At 41.3% G+C, this 12,793-nt stretch overlaps 1 protein-coding gene across 1 annotated transcript in view; it reads left to right on the forward strand.

The window, feature by feature from the left end:
* Positions 1-12,793, forward strand: part of FSHR (follicle stimulating hormone receptor) — a 157,744-nt gene that overhangs the window by 131,224 nt on the left and 13,727 nt on the right. The window contains exons 5-8 of the mRNA XM_019719102.3: positions 768-839; positions 2,002-2,079; positions 6,873-6,941; positions 7,053-7,127. Coding sequence (XP_019574661.3) covers positions 768-839; positions 2,002-2,079; positions 6,873-6,941; positions 7,053-7,127 — 294 coding nt within the window. The remainder of the gene's footprint in view (positions 1-767; positions 840-2,001; positions 2,080-6,872; positions 6,942-7,052; positions 7,128-12,793) is intronic.

Here is a 12,793-nt window from a genome sequence, read left to right on the forward strand (position 1 = left end):
CCAGTACTGATGGCCAACTTAATAACTCATCCTTTCATTATCTGTCCTCCCTCCCATTTCATTCCCCCTCTCCCAAACTCTCTGAACTCATAGTATCAAACATATACTACCTACAGGCCAACTTCCATCTTAGGCTCTGCTTTCCAGGGAACCCAAGCCAAGACAAGCAGGCCTTGGGAAGGATCCAGTGGAGTTCTGGAAATTTCAGCTGTAGAAATTTATGGACCATATCTTAAGCATGATGGCATCAGTGGACTCAGCTCTAACCAAACTCCACTCTTTTCCCAAAAGAGAGTGTGACTGGCCCAGCTTAGGTCACATGCTTCCTCTGGATTAGGCATGGATCTCATGCTCTAATCTCAACAGAATCATTTGAAATGGGGAAGGGGCAATTCTCCAAAAAGTATGAAGAGGTTAGAAAAAAGAATGATTTAGAAAATTTTGTTATCTGGTTGCAAATTGCATTTGGATCATATTTAACTGCTCAATCTTGGAGAAAAAAAAAAAGTTCACATTGCAGGATACTAACTCTTTTGGGTCGGAAGGGCAAATTTCTTTTCTCTAAGGAATCAATAGTTTACTACAGAGACCCTAGTTAGAGCCTTAAATTGAAAACATAAGCATGATTCAGGTATATTATGGGATTTTCTGGTAGGTTTTTCTAAGAGCTCAAAATTCATATTTTAAATTTGGAAAGCTTATACTTTAGCAATTGTTAAAACTAGCCAGTTTTATTTTTACCTCACTCTCATTTTGTCTTTCTCTAGGTTAATATCCAACACAGGTATTAAGCACTTGCCAACGGTTCACAAGATTCACTCTCTCCAAAAGGTTTTACTGTAAGTCTTCCCTTGAACGTCACCAACTCTTTACTCAGTAGCCATCTTGCCCAAAAGCCTTGAGCCTGTAATATGCATTGTTTAGTCTACATCTTTCAAAAATGTTGTTCTGGGAGAGCACAGATAGGAAGGAAAACAGCAGTGTCCTTGGTTTAACCTGAAGGCCAGCTAATCTCAAGATGGAGGAAGTCATCAGGCTCCTCAATAAGACAGGTGTCATGGAGCCTCGCCTCTCTTCACTATTTAGTGCCTTACACACCCTTCCCCTGCAGCTCCCATCTTCCACCATCCTCTCCTCTTCCCTTGAGAATTCTCACGCTGCCCTAGGCATAAAGAAACCATCTGACAAACAAATTCACACACTGTCAGTGGCCTAATGTATTTACTTTTTCCCAAGACATCGCTATTGTGAAAGGAGAAGGAGAAAACACAAGGTATAATGGTAAGTTTATTCTCAATAGTGAAACGGTAAGAATCTGGACAGACCCAAAAGGAAATGGTAGGGATGGGCCTGACGAGCTAAGGAAGGTGAGGGGGAAGAATGGAAATTGGGAGGGACACAGAAAGACAGATAATATCCCCAAATTGTTGCAAGCAGTTTACTACTTCTACCTTTATATGTGAGATTATACCCAACAGGGAATCTTGAGGGGAGGACGAGGGACACAACAGAAAAATGAGACTTTCTCTGTCCTTTTATTCAGAAAGAGAAAAATCAATGATAAAATTTTTATGTGCCCCAAGGAGAACAAAAGGAAGGAAACTAGCTATAAGAGGGGGATTGAGGCAGGAGGAAGAAGGGCCATTAAAGTGAATGGAGAAGTTCTGTATGGAGAGGAAAAGTCAGCTTAAGAGTCTTTGTCATATTGCGCAGACACCAGTAATAAATGAATATGTCAGAACCTTAACACAGTGCAATTAGCTAAGCTAACTTTCAGAGGGAAGATATCGCTTGTGTATAATTCTACTGTTAATAACTGATATACTAAAGATAAATGAGATGTTATTTATTTCCCAAACTTTGAACTCATCATCCTCCACAACAATAACTATTCAAACATTACCTCAGCTAAAGACCACATCACGCCAAGTAAACTGAATGTGAGAAGGTTACTTCAGTGAAGCTGACATGAATATCTAATCTGTCTGTACTTTCCTCTAGAGACATCCAAGACAATATAAACCTCCACACAGTTGAAAGAAATTCTTTCGTGGGGCTGAGTTTTGAAAGTATGATTCTGTAAGTAAAGAGAGAAAAAACACCCCAGTGGAGTAACATTTGGTTTTTCATGTCATCATCTTTCTCATCATGGCATGCTCCTTTTTTCGTTTGGATCACTTTGGCATTTCACCATTTAAATTTCTCTCTGGTTCTGTATTTTTCTCTCATTTCCCATCTTTACATTTCAGAATCACAACATGGAGTCATGTTAATAATTTATGATTCTGTGGTGTGATTCAAGTATTTAAAATTGCTCTTTGAATGATGGTCTCCTGTGATGCAACATCTGTTCCGAAGGACAGAATAACTCATGCATCAATAAAGCTCGTTATTGCCTGGCAAGCCTTTTGTTGCCCAGAGAAAAAGACAGGAAGGAAGCTGAATCCAGGAAGATATGGATATTCCCTCATAACTATGCCAAGCAGCTCCTGTTCAGCCCCATGCTGAGCAGATGATGACTTCTCATTTTCTTGGAACAGTCACGTTTTTTAATGAGCTTGAGTTATTCCCTCTGACTTTTGGAAAAGTTTTTAATGCACTCTGTGTCATTAATGAACTATCCTGTAATCTTTTGGGTCTGTAGCCTGTATGGCAGTTTATCCACTTCCCAAGATGGCCAAGAAATAGGGTACTAGGGGCTACCAAGTGCTTGTGGGACCCTTGGACATTAAGTGAACAGAATGACATTTGGGGAACTGGTAATTGCAATTACATCTGTAAGGAAAGCATGTTATTGTTCTATTTCACAAACTGTTGTGTTTTCTAAAAAATGTGTGTGTGTTGAATAGGTCAATATGTACAAAAGGTAAGTTCTAGTCTGAAAAGAATTTTTGTCCTCTTCAAAGCAGTAATATGATTCAGAGACCAAGCTGTACAGGGAGAGAGGGAAGAAAAGAAGGAGAGAGGAAGAAGAGGGAGAAGGGAGAAGGGAGAGAGAGAGAGACAGAGAGACAGAGAGACAGAGAGACAGAGAGACAGAGAGACAGAGAGAGCGAGAGCAAGAGAGAGAGAGAGAGAGAGAGAGAAGAAATGAAGACATAGTGAAGAAAAAAGCTAAGCACAGTATTTGATGTAAATTAATTACAGAAAACAAAGGAAAAGATTTCAGAGAAACTAGCAGAAGAACTGAATGTATGAAGGAAAAAATAAAATCAAAGGCATGTATTCAGAGTACATAGTATTAGGACAAAAATTATAGGTGAGTAATACCAATCCCTTCACTTAGTATGTTCATGACATTGGGAATTTGTGTGCGTGTGTCCTGGATGGATCGGCAGGGGTGTGGGTAGGATGGCAAATGGGAAATCAAAAGAAATTAACTAAAATACAAATAGAATAAAATATGTACAAAATAAAAGCAATTATTCTAAAAGTAAAAATGGGATAATTTATTCTGACTGGCCCGTGATGTGAGAACAAAGGAAGAGTTAAACATGAGGAACAGAAGGCTGAGGAAGGAGGTTGGGCTTTAAGAGATGAATGGGATTTGCTGGAGCATCGGCAAAGGGCAAGCAGAGGCAACAGAACCATCAAGGCCATAAAGGTGAAAAAAAAAAGAAAAACTATATAAAAGGAGCTTTGGGAAACGAGTGAGTACCTAGGTAATGTAGGCCCAGTGGGGATAACACAAACACCACAGTGAAAGGATTCCTGGGCTTCAACATAGAGGGAGATTAGTGATAAATGTAATCATCCGTACCTGCATATTTGCACTTCTTTAAATCTTGCTCTAAACACACATATTGTTTTTAAACAGAGTGATTCAAATTTAGGGACTGTTATAGTGTGTTTGTCAACAGAATACTTTTATAGAAAAGATATAATGAAGTAGGAGTGTGTTAATGTCATTCTCACAGCTTTGCACACTGACGTACAGTAAGACATCTGACCTTCTGGTCTTACCTCTCTCCAAGGGGAGGCAGAGAAGCTAAGGAAAGGAGAATTTATGATGGAGCCTTGCAAACCCAAACCTACCAAAGAAATTTACAGATCAAAACTGCTCTTCACTGACTCCTGTTCACGAACACTGTGTTCCCCAGGATTTAGAACATACTCTCCTAAAAAGGATAGCGTCCTTAAGTCAAGTCTTCAGACATGCCTCTACAGGATAAAATCACATTTGTGAGAACAAAACCTGGGATGGCTCGTAATCTTCAAATAATAGAATCAGAAGATGCATATTCAGCACAGCTTAAGACTCCAGATGTTCCCAGTTTAGGTGCTACACATAGATGGATGCAGGAGCACTTCCTCCAACTAGGGACATCCAAGTGCACTCAGAAAAAAAAAAAAAAAAAAAAAAAAAATGCATGGTAGAGTGGCACTGAGGACTGAAAACGTTTTCTATGCATTGGCATTTTTCAAAATCCTGAGCCCCTGTTCTTACATATAGAAGCCCAACAATGAAGGATTATCAGACACTTGGCTAGTGACTCAGAGAGAAACGAACAATAAAGGCTTACCCTGTGAAGGTCTCTGAGCCTTCCCCCACCCCCACCCTGCCTGTGCAACCAGAGGGTCTGAATGGAGAAAGCACCTACTTATGGTCAACCAGCACAATGGCCTAATTCAGAAAAATTACAATGAGATTACGCTTCCTGTGTTTCTGCCCTTCCTCAGTTGGCTTCCACCTCATGTACCTTCCCCTTTAATGGGCCATGAGCCCCCAGCACCTTCTCTTTAGGCTGAGGACAGACTCTGCTTCTAGAGCCTCCTGAGCCTCTACTGAGTGAACATACTAGGGACACAAAAGATGAAGAAAAACCATGATTTAATTAGCCTTTAGCTGACACTCTGCCCAGGTTGTCATCACCATCAGGTCGGAAAACCAGCACTACCACTCTCCAGAGATGGTGAGTGTACTTAACAGATGCTGGCTTCTCTGCGCCAGTTCGAGAGTCTGACAGCCTAACATAAACCCCAGGATAGGAATTCTGGATATAATTTGTTTCTTGTGTGATGATTCACTGTAGACATCAAAAATTGCTACCATATCCCCCATCTGATCGGATTTGTTGACTGAGAGACTCCATGAAGACAAAGGGCTACTTTGAATACAGTAATTCTTTTAAACTAGTCTGTATATGATTTAATCATAGTGACATCTATTTGTAGGATATATATGTGCAGAAAATAACCTATTCTACAGAAAACAGATGGAACTGTATAGATTTACACACCCTTTGTGTTAGGTTAAGAGTCAGCCAACTATGGCCCATGTTCCCTTCTACAAGGGATGATGGGGAACATTAACATCTAAGCTAAATGAAGCCAAATGTTATTTCCTGATAAAAATAAAAAATTTCCACTGTTTTCAACAGTAGACCTATATCATTCCCCAGCCCCCGGCCGCCCCAAAGAACTGTACTCAATTACTACTAGTATATCTTAAATTTCATCAATAATGTTGTGGAAATTGTTTTATAAGTTCCTATATAAAATATCTATGTAGTATCCTCCATTTTGCCTCTTGGCCCAAAGTACCTATGTCGCCCTTCACAGAAAAAGTTTGCCGACCACTGTGTTTGATCCCAAACCCCCAGGGAACCACATCCCACAGGTTAGGGGCAGCTGCTCCAGCAACTCGCACTACCTGGGGACAGCTGACAAAGAAGTCAGGAGGCTGGATGTGCCTGGGACAGGCTTTCCCATGGGAAGGTGCAGGGCAGGTGGGGTGGGGGGACGTTACATAGCCATTATTTGGCCATCAGAACCCACCAATTAGTTGCTAATATTGTAAAAGATTTACCTTGCTCCTGTCTGGATTTTTTAGCTAAATATGTTTTCAGAAGGAAGAAAAACAATCACACAGTTGTTCTGTGATTTTTAAGGGCTTTCTGGCTACCCATTGCAGTCTGGAAACAAGAGTCCTGAGCGCACAGAATCTTCTCTGGCTCAGCTTTTGAACCGTGTTATTTGTAAACCTGCTAAGCCCTACAGGAAAAAGAACGCGGCAACACATCAAGAGCAGGTGGTCAGTGGCTCTTCAGGCTAAGCTCTCCCAATCTTGGATTTCTTTTTGTTTTCAGATCCGTCCAGTAGCATAGCAGTGCAGAGCTGTTGTCCCAAGGTGTTCTTGGGCTCCCCTGTCCAGGCAAACCTACTCACTGACCTTCTTTGCACAATCAGGATTGCTGTTCCACATCCAGCCCCCACCACCCGCAGAGCCTCTTCCCACGCCCACTCATGCCACCTTGCCCTACCACAGCCCATAGTCTCTGTAATTGATTTCTCTTCCTTTCTAGCTTAACCCAGAGCCACCTCCACAAACCTCCAATAACCAGGTCCCTGTGGGTCACAGGAGATGCTTAAGTTGTGTGACAGCTTAATTAGATCACTTTTTGATGACAGCCAGGCTGGCTGCTGTGGTGGAGCATGGGTGAGACTTAAGTCCTTAGAGAAAGGTGATACAAAATGTTCTCTTATAAACAGTTGTGCAATAATTGTATGACCTCTGTCCTTCAGGAGGAGAAAGGCCTTCATCTCTTCCCCCCATGGCTTCATCTCTGCACACGAATGATGTGTGCAAAGACTTTACAGGCTGCTATGCATAAGTGTGCCTCTTCAAAATTAAATATAATTCATTTCTCTGAATAGGTAATACAGGCACATAATGCAAACTTCAAACATTACAAAAGGTTATACAGTGATAAATCAGTCTCCCTCCCAACCCTGTCCCCAAGCCTTAAGGGTAGCATTTTATTTATGCCACTAGCCTGTGCTGTCTGACCTTGCCCCAGTGCTTCCAATTATGAAACACTGGATTGTTTGCATGTGACATTATTGGTTTTTTAATGGGCCTTTTATTTCAGATGGCTGAGTAAGAATGGGATTCAAGAAATACACAACTGTGCATTCAATGGAACCCAACTAGATGAGCTGTAAGTAGCCCTGACTATTCTTCCAGGCTATTTAGAGGGAAATGGCTCGTAGAACAGCAATGTTTATGTGACTTTGTGTTTCCCTTCTTCTTTCCTCAACTCCATCCTCAGGAATCTAAGTGATAATAATAATTTGGAAGAACTGCCTAACGATGTTTTCCAGGGAGCCTCTGGACCAGTCATTCTGTGAGTAGCATCCCCCATTACCACATGCAAGAGATATGCACGTGTAAATTAGAAGTCAACTTTCTCCAATTCAGAAATATTTCAAGAAGGGCTGGCAATTAAGGTCAATTTTTACCTGTGTCACCTGCAAAGACTTATAGGAATAATTTTGGGCTGATCCACATTCTAAACTTTCAATAAAATAACAACAGCATTTAACGAACATTTAGCAAGTCCCAGACAGTGTTTTAAAAGCTTAAGATGCATTTTCTAACTTAATCCTAATAACAACCTCTGTGGTAAGAGCTACTATTATTCCCATTTTAGATAAGGAAACACTGGCTTACCTAGCGATGTTAACTAACTCAACCAAGGGGCAAACTTTAGAGCACAAATTTAGCAGCAAACTGGTCTGACTCAGTGCAGACTCTTAACCACACTCTGCTAGATATCTCTTCTCTGGAAGAGAAAGCATAATTCTCCTTTCTTACTCTCAATGTCCAGGAGTTTCCCTCAACCCAATGAGATACATATACACATTAATTTTTAGATCCTCTTTGCCTCAATTCCAGATATTTTGAGATACATTCAGTGCCTCACAGCCCTGCACCAGCACCTCTCCTCCTATTGCTGCTTCCCCATCTCCATCTCTCCCTCCGCAAGTGACTTTCCCCTATTCTCTTCTCATCTGCCCCTACCCATCCAAGGGTCATTCTAACGCCCACGTCTTCCTGACAACCGCAGCCCACAGTGAATTTGTCCTATGACTCCCACGGCCTTACTGTATGCAGGGACCCAAATCTGCAAGAGCTTTTTAAAACTGTGTTTTCCTGGGCTCTAAGCAAGACCTCCTATACCAAGACCTATTAAATAAGACCTACTACTGACAAATGTACTTCAGGAAGAAGAAAGGAACCCAGAAGGAGTCAGATGCAACAAGAAACAGTGAGCAAAGAAATAGACGAACAAATGAATAAATCTACTGATGTACTAGATGAATCTTATGGAGCCTGCCTCAGGTCAGTGCAGGCATTTGGGAAGCTCTGATCTGCACCTCTCATTTGGTAGTCAGTATAAGCTACCATGTGCGGTTACCTATCTACTCACCTACTTACCATCTATCAACATCACTTTTATTTTCACCAAAAAGCTTATATTCTCCTTCAGGCTAGAACCTGTGTATCTGTAGAACTAGACCCTGTAGGGTGGAACAGAAACTCCTAAAATGGTTATTATTGACGATAGAGGGTGTGTTGTGACATGAGATTCTGCCTCCTTGGGAAATAAAAAAAAAGTTCAAAGATTATTCCAGTATGCCTAGGTTGGGTTAGGAAATATAAGCAAAAAGGAAGTGTGAGCATGATTAAAGCAGAGGTACTAGAGCAGACTACCTGGGTAATACAGAATTGTACATCCGAAATCTATTAACTTTACTAACAATTGTCTCCCCAATAAACTTTAATTTAAAAACGAAACAAACAACAACAAAAAAACCCAGTTCCTTCACCTCTCTAAGCTTTGGTTTCCTCACCTAAAAAATGGCAAGAACAATAATACCTATTTCCTAATATTGGTCAAAGTTTAATAATATTGTGTGTGTGTGTGTGTGTGTGTTCACTCATTGAACAGATGGATTTTAAGCACCAGCCCTGTGCTACTCACTATATATAATGCAGGAAACAAAAGAAAGTTTCTCCACACAGAAAGCTTATACACGCGTAGTGGGGAATCAGACAATAACTAAACATGCAATTTATCAGGTCGTGATGTGTGCTCTTAAGTACCAAGAAGGACAAGGGAATAACAAATGGAAAGTGCCAGGCACCGTCCATGTGCTCTAATAGACAAAGTACTTAACACGTGTAATGCTTAATGTTTCCTGTTCTTAGAGTACTCAGGAGACAAATGGACTTAGAGAAAGTGCTTTTGATATCTTCGATCACCAGAATAGCAGTTTGTCAATTTCACTTAGCTAAATGTCTGAAGAGTTTTGCATGTTCCTAAATAGGCATCTTTATCTGTTATGGCAGCACATACCTGTGACGGGGTAGGTTTCCACACGTGACCTGTTCCAAGCACACTATTAAGTCATAGTACCTTAACTACTGTCTGTTACCAAGAATGTTCAACTCGGACAGGATAACCAACTAGCTCATTATCAAGCTGAGGAAACCAGATCTAGAAATGGGAAGTGACAAAGTTCACATTGCCATTGTAACCCACAGAGCTTGGACCAGAAACTTGGTCTCTTGGACCAGAAGCTAGGTCTCCTGCCTCACATTCCATGTATTCCCACCATCTCATGTTACCTAACATATGTAAATGTCGGCTCAAACATCTAAAAGTTTTTCAGTAAAGCCCTCTGCCATTGGCTATGAACTAAAATAGAGAGGGAAATAATTATAGACTGGGAGTCTAAATATCAGACTGGGAGTCTGATATTTATAAATATTAGAGTAAGAAGTACAACTTGGTTGTTATATAGTAGTCATGGGGATGTAGGGTACAGCATATGGTTTATAGTCAATAATATTGTAATAACTATGTATGGTGTCAGATGGGAACTAGATCTATCAAAGTGATAGACAGAAGGGGGGTTGGGGCAAGGGAGAAAAAGGCGAAGGGATTAAGAAACACAAATTGGTAATTACAAAATAGTCATGGGGACGTAAAGTACAGGGAACATAATAATATGGTAATAGCCACGAGATACGATCAAACAATATGGTGAATGTTTAAATTTTAAAAATGTATTACAGTAAAAACACACTGCCATTAACCCCCCTCAAAATACTCTGCATCACTTCGAACACACTTATCCCATCGTTCTTGCCACTTTCTGAAGCAGCTCTGGAAGTCCTCTTTAGTGAGTGTCTTTAGTTGCACTGACATGGCTGCCTTGATATCCTGAATCAATTCAAAATGTTTTCCTTTCATGGTCATTTTGACTTTGGGGAAGAGCCAGAAGACAGAAGGTACCAGATCCAGTGAAAACAGTGGATGAGGACACACCGTGATTTTCTTTTTACAGAAATCGCCGTGTACCAGAAGCCATGTGTGACATGGAGCGTTGTCATGATAGAGGGTGAAGTAAAGACACTCACAAAAGAGGACTTCCAGAACTGCTTCCGAAAGTGGCAAGAACGATGGGATAAGTGTGTTCGAAGCAAGGAAGCAGGGGGAGGGGGGTATTTTGAGGAGGATTAATGTCAGTAAGTCTTTTACTGTAATAATTTCTTTTTTATTTAAACATTCACTCATATGTACAGTGCCAAGTGGGTACTAGTCAGGGGGATCACTTCATAAATTATATAAATATCTAACCACTATGCTGTACACCTGAAACAAATATAAAATAATATTGAATGTCAACTCTAATTGAAAAATTAAAAGGGGGGGGGGAGATACAGAAAAATAAGAGGTTCAAAGTCCCAGATATAAAACAAATAAGTCATGGGGATGTAATATACAGCATAGGAAATACAGTCAATAATATTGTGATAGCCTGGTACAATGTCAGACGACTGCTGGCCTTATCATGGTGATCACTTCTTTAGCATGGGGAATATAATCAATAATATGGCAATAACTCTGTATAGTGCCAGGTAGGTACTGTTGAATAACTATGGTGTATACCTGAAAGTAATACAATATGTTAGCTATATTTTAATAAAAATCTTAAAAATAAAAAAAAGAACACCAGTAAATGACATATGCATAAACACGCAGCAAAGAATAATGTCTCCTGTGGTTATATAAGCAGATCCCAGTCCGAGTCACGATATACGCAATAAACCCATCAGAAGGCCTAATAGAAAACACAAGCCTGAATTCCCCAGCTGCCCTGCCACGAATGCCGCAAAGAAGAGGGATGTCACCATCACACACAGTTCTGCAGGGTCCTCGAGTTACAGGCCCATTTTTCACCCCTTTTCCCACAGGAATGTACCTAGCCAGAATAAAACAAAATTTACAGAAAATCCAAAGGAATTATAAAGTACTTGCCATGACCTAAAAGGGTAGAAAGTGGTAATACATTCCTACATCTTTTCATCTCAATGCATGAGGATATATGTGCAAGATGCTGATCAAAAAACCCAGCCTGTAGAAATTGCTATTCACCTTCTCCTCCCCTTAGAGGAAAGAAGATTGATCACCTTAACATCAAGCTTCCCTTTCCGGGGCTTTCACATTGGTCCACAGAGGACTTTCCAGACTTTACATGCTGACCTGGGATTCTATGGCCTACCCTACCTCCTATTTCTGCAATGTGATGCACCACCGCAAGCTAAATGCTACCTGAGAGCTGCTTGGCTAGGTGTGTGCAGAAGACTAGCCCACCCCAGACGCTGTGGTAGGAGGAGTGAGCACAGACTGCTCAGTGCACCGCAGATGCGGCTCGGTTGCTGCTCATATTCCCCTCCCCCCAAGTGAGGCTGTATGTGGATATTTGCATGCAGGAGGTTTCCTGGGAAGTGCTTGATGGAAGCCGACTAAGCGGGAAGTTGAATTGCAATGCATTTGTAACAGCAGCTTCAGCTGATCCCACAGGGAGCTGTGGAGTAAAGATGGCTCTTCGAAGTTGTACTGAATTAAGGCAAGGGGCCAGGCTTCTTCGTGAACAGTCACTGAGTACAGGCTGTCCCTGGGGAGGAGTCAAATGTTGGATAAGTCAGGGCAATTCCCAGAGTACGACTCAGCTATGAGCCCCCTCAGTAGTAATGGTTCCCAACTGTCCTCAAGCAGTGTTTCTAAATTCAATCCTACATCAAAATCATCCAGCATGCTGGTAACAAACCCTAGGGAGCTGATGCCCCGCCCCGAGTTTCTGATTCAGCAGGTGGGGCTGAGAACCTGCATCTTTAACAATGTCCCAGGTGAAGTTGACGTTGCTAGTCCAGAAAACCCACTGAGAACCACTGCCCCAGCACCAATGCTGGGAATAGAGAAGCCTCTCCCTGTTCTCCTGAATATCTCCTCCATGAGCTACCTGTGGTGAGTCTTCCTCCCCGACAAGCCCAGTCCTTTGTCCCCAGTAGATATATGCAAGGGATTCTAGGGAAGTTAAGGAGAGGGCACCCAAGCCAATAGTAACTCCCTTTCTGAAAACAAAAATTTTAGTTGAGTGAAAAACGGGGGGCCTCTGAACACCTGAGGGTGTGAGGGTGAGATGTTCCATCGCAAAGAGAAATTGATGCAGAGAAAGCCAGGGGCACACAGACATGCTCCATCGAGTTCCAGAGGAGCAGCCTAGCATCCTGATTTTCACCTCATAAGCCTTGACCTTGAACATCAGTGGCCATCTGAGTTTTCACCTGATATTCTGAACTCATTCAAGTTTTTGTTTTTTATTAAGCAATCGAGCCATTGCTGTTTCCTTAGAAAACAGTTTCCTGTGGGAAAAATTTAATGCATTGCCTTTGCAAGCTGGAGCCAGTACAATCATATTCTGAGAGTTTATCAAATTGATTTGGCTATAGCTCAGATTCATTTGATAGTTGAGACTCAAACACTGAGTTATTTGTATAAGAATGATTCTCTTCCATTACCAGTGTACCCACAGTCCTATAGATAGTAAATTGCCTTTTTATTCCGCCTGGGATCATGAAAGAGAGGTCTTCTAACCATCTGTCAGTGTACTATACACCAGAAATGTGCTCTCACTTATGGAAATGATTGACCTGTAA

The sequence above is a fragment of the Rhinolophus sinicus genome, chromosome 2 (assembly GCF_057876585.1).
Source record: "Rhinolophus sinicus isolate RSI-liver-muscle chromosome 2, RSI-T2T, whole genome shotgun sequence".
Classification (NCBI taxonomy): domain Eukaryota; kingdom Metazoa; phylum Chordata; class Mammalia; order Chiroptera; family Rhinolophidae; genus Rhinolophus; species Rhinolophus sinicus.